This window comes from Brachionichthys hirsutus, chromosome 9 (genome assembly GCF_040956055.1).
Source record: "Brachionichthys hirsutus isolate HB-005 chromosome 9, CSIRO-AGI_Bhir_v1, whole genome shotgun sequence".
Classification (NCBI taxonomy): Eukaryota; Metazoa; Chordata; class Actinopteri; order Lophiiformes; family Brachionichthyidae; genus Brachionichthys; species Brachionichthys hirsutus.
In genome coordinates this window covers 14810774-14820305 of record NC_090905.1, presented here as the reverse complement: position 1 = coordinate 14820305, position 9532 = coordinate 14810774, and the positions used below count along the sequence as shown (strand labels likewise).

Genomic DNA, 9532 nt, shown 5'->3' with positions numbered 1-9532 from the left:
GACTGGCTAGCTGCAAGCTAACGGCGCTGCTAGTCCTGTTTAGCTAGCCTCGGCTCCTTTGGCACGCAATGCTGTTGCGGGTTCTGGTGAGGACGCGGAGGACGCGGCGTTAGCATGGGCGAAGCTACGCAGTAAATAACAGGTAGGGCGGCTAAGGCTAAAGCTAATGCTAGCTGCAGTTTAACGAGCACAGGTGTGTAGCGCTGTAGTTTAACAGCAGGCCTCAAAACAAGCAGGACAACCAACTTTTACTATTCCTGCTGGTAAAAATACACATTGTTGTACAAGTACGTGTACTTATACATCACAAATACACTCCCTGTGGATGGGGGGTTAGGCACAGGGGCCTGCGCATTGTAATTGTTCCCGCAATAAAAAATAATTCTAAACAATATCTAGTTTCTAAATTAAAACATTTAAATGAGGACTTTGACTTTTGGTGGGATGACGGAGACTTATCATTGTGATCAATATGCAGAGTCGGGTTCATTTGGATGGATTTGTGTAGAAAATTCAAGAAATGGTAGTTTATAAACCACAGACGACAAAAAGCACGGTTCCAGATGTTTTACTCAAGACTGATCCAGGCGCAGTGACATCACAGATAGACGGATCAATCAAATGGTGATAAGCTTTGATCACCTTCAGTCGTTTCATTATGGTGGAGGTGGAGCCTCAGGCTAACCCTGAACTCTTCCGTTCCCTCTGCTCTTGCTGCTGACTCGTCTTCCTCCTCCTCTTCGTCTCGGTTCCTGATCCTGGATCTATCCGGGTTTGAGACCGGCTCACGGGAGAGACTGCTCCCAGAACTGTCCCGAGGTCCCCCCGGTTTGACAGACACCTCAGTTGATCAATAATCAATGTTCTCTCGGCTGCTTGTCTGTCCCAGATCCAGCCCGGTCGGAGCTTCCTCACCTGATCCGAGGTCAGAGGTCAGAACCGTTCTCACTGGGAGGCCATGCTGACTTGGAATCAGCTGTTTGTGTGAGCTGAATACGAGATCAGAGACCATGTCTGAGAACCAGAACAACAACAACCACGCCCCCCTGAACAACAACAACAACAACATGGGCCCCAACCGGGTCAGGAACCCCAACATGAACCAGAACCCGCTGATCAACGTGCGAGACCGCCTGTTCCACGCGCTCTTCTTCAAGATGGCCGTCACATACGCCCGACTGTTCCCGCCGTCCTTCAGGGTCTTCGAGTTCTTCGTCCTGCTCAAGGTGAGGCGGTGTCTTCAGGTGGATGGAGGGACCGGAACCGGAACCGGGTACGGGAACCCGGTACCGTCGGCTGCTGCTCTTGTCGTGCCACTGCCACAGAATCAGTACTGCAGTACTTCCTGTAAATGGTACACCGTTCATGTACTACTGCTTCCATCGTCAGGTTCCAGACGGGCTAAAATCTCACGTTTTATTTGCTCATTAGCGTAAAGCTAAGGAAGTCGGGATGGCGTCAGTGAGGCTAGTGCTAGTAGCAACGAGGCGAGGGCGTTGCTACGGAGATCTTTATCGAGCCGTCCAGCATGGAGGCCTGATCAATATGGTTCCTCTGATGGTTGTGACTGCTTCTCGTCAGGCGCTCTTCGTCCTCTTCATCCTCGCCTACATCCACATCGCCTTCTCTCGCTCCCCAATCAACTGTCTGGAGGTGGTGAGGGAGCGCTGGCCTCGCGACGGCATCCTGCGGGTGGAGATCCAGAGGAACTCCAGCCGGGCCGCCGTCTTCCCTGCAGCACTACGACTCCTCGGGCCTCCAGGGGGCGCTGGAGGACGGAGCAGGAGACGCAGGAGGACGGCTGGCGAGGCTTAGCCTGGCGGCGCTGCAGGAGGAAGAGGAGGATGAGGAGGAGATGACCGTGGAGATGTTTGACAACAGCTCAGTGCAGGTGAGTGGAGACGTTAGAACCAGAACCGGATCCAGCTTCTGGTTCCTGGGACCCGCTGGGAACCGGATCCAGCTTCTGGTTCCTGGGACCCGCTGAGAACCGGATCCAGCTTCTGGTTCCTGGGACCCGCTGAGAACCGGATCCAGCTTCTGCTTCCTGGGATGTTCCTGCTTTTCCTCCAGAGGATTTCTCTGGATCCCAGTCTGGAATGATCCAGGGCTACTTCTGGAAGCGGGTCTTTGTAGAATCAGAGCTTCATCTTCCTCACAGAGGGAGAAGGTTTCTTCTGGATCCCGTCTGCCCCTCTAGGATTGGGCGGCTCCAGTGGACAGGAAGTCAGTCGTTCAGCTCGTTTCTGTTTCTCTCCTGCAGTTTGAGCTGGACATGGAGCCTCGCCTGAAGCCGGCTCTGCTCGGAGGAGGAGCAGGAGCAGCAGGAGGAGGAGGAGGAGGAGCAGGAGGAGGAGCAGGAGGAGTGAATGGAAGCCAGGACGTGTCCTTCAGTCAGACCACTAAAGGTACGCAGCTCCTGCAGGAGGAGGTGTCTGAGCTGGAGATGATCAGAGCAGGTAAACGTTCCTCCTTCGCAGCAGCAGGGGGCAGCAGAGCCAGACGTCAGCTGTCACATCAGCAGCGCTGGCATGTGATTGGACGCCATCAGCAGCAGCTGAATTTACATATTAGCTTTGCTATTACCTTTGTACGCGTGCTAGCGAGCATTAGCCTCAGAGCTAACCTGGGGTCTCCCTCTCATTGGCGATGATGTCACTCTGAAAGGGCTGATGTAATCGTCCAGGTTTCAGTCTGCCCGGGCCGCCCCGCCCCCGTCCCCGCCCCCCGTCCCCCGCCGGGCGCCGCTGCGTTGCTGCCCGTGTGTGCGTGGCGTAACGCCGCCTCTCGTTTCAGTCTGCCCGGGCCGCCCCGCCCCCGTCCCCGCCCCCGCCCCCGCCGGGCGCCGCTGCGTTGCTGCCCGTGTGTGCGTGGCGTAACGCCGCCTCTCGTTTCAGCGTGGCCTCAGGAGGAGTACATCGTGGAGTACTCCCTGGAGTACGGCTTCCTGCGTCTGTCCCAGAGCACCAGGCAGAGACTCCACATCCCCGTCATGCTGGTCACGCTGGGTGAGACGCCGGCCGCGTGACGGTCACCTGACCTCAGGGCAGCGGTCACATGACTTTGCCTGCGTGTGTCCAGACCCCATGAAGGACGAGTGTTTCGGCGACGGCTTCAGCCGCTTCCTGCTGGACGAGTTCCTGGGCTACGACGACATCCTGATGTCCAGCGTGAAGGCGCTGGCGGAGAACGAGGAGAACAAAGGTAGAGTCCAGAACCGGGTCCAGAACCGGGTCCAGAACCGGGTCCAGAACCGGGTCCTTCCTCACACGTCTGTGACATCATCAGTGGTGGCGTGGTTCTCTGCAGGGTTCCTGAGGAACGTGGTGTCTGGAGAACATTACCGCTTCGTCAGCATGTGGATGGCCAGAACCTCCTACCTGGCGGCGTTCGTCATCATGGTCATATTTGTACGTCCTTGTCCAGGTGTTGGGGGCGGAGTCAGAGAATCCGTTTGAGTTGAAAGCCTCCTTTGCGCTGGCTGTTTTTCAGACGCTGTCCGTGTCCATGCTGCTCAGATACTCTCACCACCAGATCTTCGTCTTCATCGGTGAGTGTCCACACGGCCACGCAAAGGGGGCGTGGCCACGCGCCGCCATTAAAAGGGCTTTGTGTTTAGCTCGGCGTTGACCTGGTCTCGCTTTGTCCCCCTCAGTGGACGCTTTGTGTTTAGCTCGGCGTTGACCTGGTCTCGCTTTGTCCCCCTCAGTGGACGCTTTGTGTTTAGCTCGGCGTTGACCTGGTCTCGCTTTGTCCCCCTCAGTGGACGCTTTGTGTTTAGCTCGGCGTTGACCTGGTCTCGCTTTGTCCCCCTCAGTGGACGCTTTGTGTTTAGCTCGGCGTTGACCTGGTCTCGCTTTGTCCCCCTCAGTGGACGCTTTGTGTTTAGCTCGGCGTTGACCTGGTCTCGCTTTGTCCCCCTCGGTGGACGCTTTGTGTTTAGCTCGGCGTTGACCTGGTCTCGCTTTGTCCCCCTCAGTGGACGCTTTGTGTTTAGCTCGGCGTTGACCTGGTCTCGCTTTGTCCCCCTCAGTGGACGCTTTGTGTTTAGCTCGGCGTTGACCTGGTCTCGCTTTGTCCCCCTCGGTGGACGCTTTGTGTTTAGCTCGGCGTTGACCTGGTCTCGCTTTGTCCCCCTCAGTGGACGCTTTGTGTTTAGCTCGGCGTTGACCTGGTCTCGCTTTGTCCCCCTCAGTGGACGCTTTGTGTTTAGCTCGGCGTTGACCTGGTCTCGCTTTGTCCCCCTCGGTGGACGCTTTGTGTTTAGCTCGGCGTTGACCTGGTCTCGCTTTGTCCCCCTCGGTGGACGCTTTGTGTTTAGCTCGGCGTTGACCTGGTCTCGCTTTGTCCCCCTCGGTGGACGCTTTGTGTTTCGCTCGGCGTTGACCTGGTCTCGCTTTGTCCCCCTCGGTGGACGCTTTGTGTTTAGCTCGGCGTTGACCTGGTCTCGCTTTGTCCCCCTCGGTGGACGCTTTGTGTTTAGCTCGGCGTTGACCTGGTCTCGCTTTGTCCCCCTCAGTGGACGCTTTGTGTTTAGCTCGGCGTTGACCTGGTCTCGCTTTGTCCCCCTCAGTGGACGCTTTGTGTTTAGCTCGGCGTTGACCTGGTCTCGCTTTGTCCCCCTCGGTGGACGCTTTGTGTTTAGCTCGGCGTTGACCTGGTCTCGCTTTGTCCCCCTCGGTGGACGCTTTGTGTTTAGCTCGGCGTTGACCTGGTCTCGCTTTGTCCCCCTCGGTGGACGCTTTGTGTTTAGCTCGGCGTTGACCTGGTCTCGCTTTGTCCCCCTCGGTGGACGCTTTGTGTTTAGCTCGGCGTTGACCTGGTCTCGCTTTGTCCCCCTCAGTGGACGCTTTGTGTTTAGCTCGGCGTTGACCTGGTCTCGCTTTGTCCCCCTCGGTGGACGCTTTGTGTTTAGCTCGGCGTTGACCTGGTCTCGCTTTGTCCCCCTCAGTGGACGCTTTGTGTTTAGCTCGGCGTTGACCTGGTCTCGCTTTGTCCCCCTCGGTGGACGCTTTGTGTTTAGCTCGGCGTTGACCTGGTCTCGCTTTGTCCCCCTCGGTGGACGCTTTGTGTTTAGCTCGGCGTTGACCTGGTCTTGCTTTGTCCCCCTCAGTGGACGCTTTGTGTTTAGCTCGGCGTTGACCTGGTCTCGCTTTGTCCCCCTCAGTGGACGCTTTGTGTTTAGCTCGGCGTTGACCTGGTCTCGCTTTGTCCCCCTCAGTGGACGCTTTGTGTTTAGCTCGGCGTTGACCTGGTCTCGCTTTGTCCCCCTCGGTGGACGCTTTGTGTTTAGCTCGGCGTTGACCTGGTCTCGCTTTGTCCCCCTCGGTGGACGCTTTGTGTTTAGCTCGGCGTTGACCTGGTCTCGCTTTGTCCCCCTCAGTGGACGCTTTGTGTTTAGCTCGGCGTTGACCTGGTCTCGCTTTGTCCCCCTCAGTGGACGCTTTGTGTTTAGCTCGGCGTTGACCTGGTCTCGCTTTGTCCCCCTCAGTGGACGCTTTGTGTTTAGCTCGGCGTTGACCTGGTCTCGCTTTGTCCCCCTCAGTGGACGCTTTGTGTTTAGCTCGGCGTTGACCTGGTCTCGCTTTGTCCCCCTCAGTGGACGCTTTGTGTTTAGCTCGGCGTTGACCTGGTCTCGCTTTGTCCCCCTCAGTGGACGCTTTGTGTTTAGCTCGGCGTTGACCTGGTCTCGCTTTGTCCCCCTCGGTGGACGCTTTGTGTTTAGCTCGGCGTTGACCTGGTCTCGCTTTGTCCCCCTCGGTGGACGCTTTGTGTTTAGCTCGGCGTTGACCTGGTCTCGCTTTGTCCCCCTCGGTGGACGCTTTGTGTTTAGCTCGCCGTTGACCTGGTCTCGCTTTGTCCCCCTCAGTGGACGCTTTGTGTTTAGCTCGGCGTTGACCTGGTCTCGCTTTGTCCCCCTCGGTGGACGCTTTGTGTTTAGCTCGGCGTTGACCTGGTCTCGCTTTGTCCCCCTCAGTGGACGCTTTGTGTTTAGCTCGGCGTTGACCTGGTCTCGCTTTGTCCCCCTCGGTGGACGCTTTGTGTTTAGCTCGGCGTTGACCTGGTCTCGCTTTGTCCCCCTCAGTGGACGCTTTGTGTTTAGCTCGGCGTTGACCTGGTCTCGCTTTGTCCCCCTCAGTGGACGCTTTGTGTTTAGCTCGGCGTTGACCTGGTCTCGCTTTGTCCCCCTCAGTGGACGCTTTGTGTTTAGCTCGGCGTTGACCTGGTCTCGCTTTGTCCCCCTCAGTGGACGCTTTGTGTTTAGCTCGGCGTTGACCTGGTCTCGCTTTGTCCCCCTCAGTGGACGCTTTGTGTTTAGCTCGGCGTTGACCTGGTCTCGCTTTGTCCCCCTCGGTGGACGCTTTGTGTTTAGCTCGGCGTTGACCTGGTCTCGCTTTGTCCCCCTCAGTGGACGCTTTGTGTTTAGCTCGGCGTTGACCTGGTCTCGCTTTGTCCCCCTCAGTGGACGCTTTGTGTTTAGCTCGGCGTTGACCTGGTCTCGCTTTGTCCCCCTCGGTGGACGCTTTGTGTTTAGCTCGGCGTTGACCTGGTCTCGCTTTGTCCCCCTCGGTGGACGCTTTGTGTTTAGCTCGGCGTTGACCTGGTCTCGCTTTGTCCCCCTCAGTGGACGCTTTGTGTTTAGCTCGGCGTTGACCTGGTCTCGCTTTGTCCCCCTCGGTGGACGCTTTGTGTTTAGCTCGGCGTTGACCTGGTCTCGCTTTGTCCCCCTCAGTGGACGCTTTGTGTTTAGCTCGGCGTTGACCTGGTCTCGCTTTGTCCCCCTCGGTGGACGCTTTGTGTTTAGCTCGGCGTTGACCTGGTCTCGCTTTGTCCCCCTCAGTGGACGCTTTGTGTTTAGCTCGGCGTTGACCTGGTCTCGCTTTGTCCCCCTCAGTGGACGCTTTGTGTTTAGCTCGGCGTTGACCTGGTCTCGCTTTGTCCCCCTCAGTGGACGCTTTGTGTTTAGCTCGGCGTTGACCTGGTCTCGCTTTGTCCCCCTCAGTGGACGCTTTGTGTTTAGCTCGGCGTTGACCTGGTCTCGCTTTGTCCCCCTCAGTGGACGCTTTGTGTTTAGCTCGGCGTTGACCTGGTCTCGCTTTGTCCCCCTCGGTGGACGCTTTGTGTTTAGCTCGGCGTTGACCTGGTCTCGCTTTGTCCCCCTCAGTGGACGCTTTGTGTTTAGCTCGGCGTTGACCTGGTCTCGCTTTGTCCCCCTCAGTGGACGCTTTGTGTTTAGCTCGGCGTTGACCTGGTCTCGCTTTGTCCCCCTCGGTGGACGCTTTGTGTTTAGCTCGGCGTTGACCTGGTCTCGCTTTGTCCCCCTCAGTGGACGCTTTGTGTTTAGCTCGGCGTTGACCTGGTCTCGCTTTGTCCCCCTCAGTGGACGCTTTGTGTTTAGCTCGGCGTTGACCTGGTCTCGCTTTGTCCCCCTCAGTGGACGCTTTGTGTTTAGCTCGGCGTTGACCTGGTCTCGCTTTGTCCCCCTCAGTGGACGCTTTGTGTTTAGCTCGGCGTTGACCTGGTCTCGCTTTGTCCCCCTCAGTGGACGCTTTGTGTTTAGCTCGGCGTTGACCTGGTCTCGCTTTGTCCCCCTCAGTGGACCTTCTTCAGATGCTGGAGATGAACATGACCATCGCCTTCCCAGCAGCCCCTCTTCTCACCGTCATCCTGGCCCTCGTCGGTAAGTTTCAAGCCAGACGAGACAAAGGTCAGAGGTCACCCGGGTTCCCGAGTCCGTCCAGCTGATTGGTTGTCCCTCCCTGTCCAGGTATGGAGGCCATCATGTCCGAGTTCTTCAACGACACCACGACGGCCTTCTACATCATTCTCATCGTGTGGTTGGCCGATCAATACGACGCCATCTGCTGCCACACCAACACCGGCAAACGCCACTGGCTGAGGCGAGTCACACGGCCCGCTCCGGCTCGCCCCATTGGCTCCTGACTGAAAGCTCTTCAGCAGATGATCCAGATGAATGTAGTTTGAGTCCATAAATGAACCGCTGCTGGTAAAAACCGCTTCAAACCGGTTTACAGAGCTCCTCCTGTAACCCGGTAAACTGCCGATCGCTTCCCGGTCAACTGCCGATCGCTTCCCGGTAAACTGCCGACCGCTTCCCGGTAAACTGCCGATCGCTTCCCGGTAAACTGCCGATCGCTTCCCGGTAAACTGCCGACCGCTTCCCGGTAAACTGCCGATCGCTTCCCGGTAAACTGCCGATCGCTTCCCGGTAAACTGCCGATCGCTTCCCGGTAAACTGCCGACCGCTTCCCGGTAAACTGCCGATCGCTTCCCGGTAAACTGCCGATCGCTTCCCGGTAAACTGCCGACCGCTTCCCGGTAAACTGCCGATCGCGTCCCGGTAAACTGCCGACCGCTTCCCGGTAAACCGCTGATCACTTCCTGTCCTCTGGTGGTTCTCTGCAGGTTCTTCTACTTGTACCACTTTGCGTTCTACGCGTACCACTACCGCTTCAACGGGCAGTACAGCAGCCTGGCGCTGGTCACCTCCTGGCTCTTCATCCAGGTCAGAGTACACAGAGTGTAACGTATTCAGAGTACACAGAGTAACGTATTCAGAGTACACAGAGTGTAACGTATTCAGAGTACACAGAGTGTAACGTATTCAGAGTACACAGAGTGTAACGCATTCAGAGTACACAGAGTGTAAAGTATTCAGAGTACACAGAGTGTAACGTATTCAGAGTACACAGAGTGTAACGTATTCAGAGTACACAGAGTGTAACGTATTCAGAGCACACAGTGTAACGTATTCAGAGTACACAGAGTGTAACGTATTCAGAGCACACAGTGTAACGTATTCAGAGTACACAGTTTAGTAGTAAAACAGTAGTACAGCTAAATACACGAGTTTCACGCTTTGTGTACTATCTTTGACGGGTCAGTGTCGACGTGCTCGCTGACTCCGCCTCTCGTTGACTGTCGGGTCACATCCTGTTTGTCCCTCCTTCCTCTTCCTCTTCCTCTTCCTCCCGCAGCACTCCATGGTCTACTTCTTCCACCACTACGAGCTTCCTGCCATCCTCCAGCAGATCCGGATCCAGGAGATGCTGCTGCAGAACCAGCAGGCGGGTCAGAACCAGACGGCGCTGCAGGACAACCTGAACAACAACCACAGCGCCGCCACCGACCCGGCTCCTCCGGCGGACCCCCGGGCCCCGGCCGCCTCCCCAGCAGGGGGAGGGGCTGCCGTGGAGGTGAGGGCGGAGCTAAACTGGGTGGCTCAGACGGCTGCCATCATCACTGAAGCTCTGTCCACCCCCGACCAGCCACCTCCCTCAACCGACCCCGTCGATGGGCGGGGCGATTCGGGAGGTCAGAGGTCATCAGGGTCAGCCGAGGTCAGGATGGGAGGAGGTGAAGGAGAGCCCGGCGTTGTTTCAGTAGGAATTAAAACCACCAATCCTCCACCCAGTCCTCCAATCAGGGGGCTCCAGCCGACAGAGGCGGGGCCTTCAGAGACAGCCCGCCCCCAGACAGACTGCCCCCCCTCAGAGGGTCCGGGTACGGA

General features: G+C 57.1%; 1 protein-coding gene across 1 annotated transcript in view; it reads left to right on the top strand.

Moving 5' to 3' along the window:
- The first annotated feature begins 61 nt into the window (after positions 1–61).
- tmem259 (transmembrane protein 259) overlaps positions 62–9532 on the top strand; it is a 10619-nt gene continuing 1148 nt past the window's right edge. The window contains 13 exon segments of the mRNA XM_068743331.1: positions 62–142; positions 890–1226; positions 1582–1731; positions 1733–1891; positions 2264–2408; positions 2898–3008; positions 3082–3204; positions 3310–3410; positions 3493–3550; positions 7598–7681; positions 7769–7901; positions 8428–8527; positions 9000–9532. The exon segment at positions 9000–9532 is cut by the window's right edge and continues 1148 nt beyond it. Of these exon segments, the coding sequence (XP_068599432.1) occupies positions 1011–1226; positions 1582–1731; positions 1733–1891; positions 2264–2408; positions 2898–3008; positions 3082–3204; positions 3310–3410; positions 3493–3550; positions 7598–7681; positions 7769–7901; positions 8428–8527; positions 9000–9532 (1913 nt within the window). The 5' untranslated portion in view covers positions 62–142; positions 890–1010.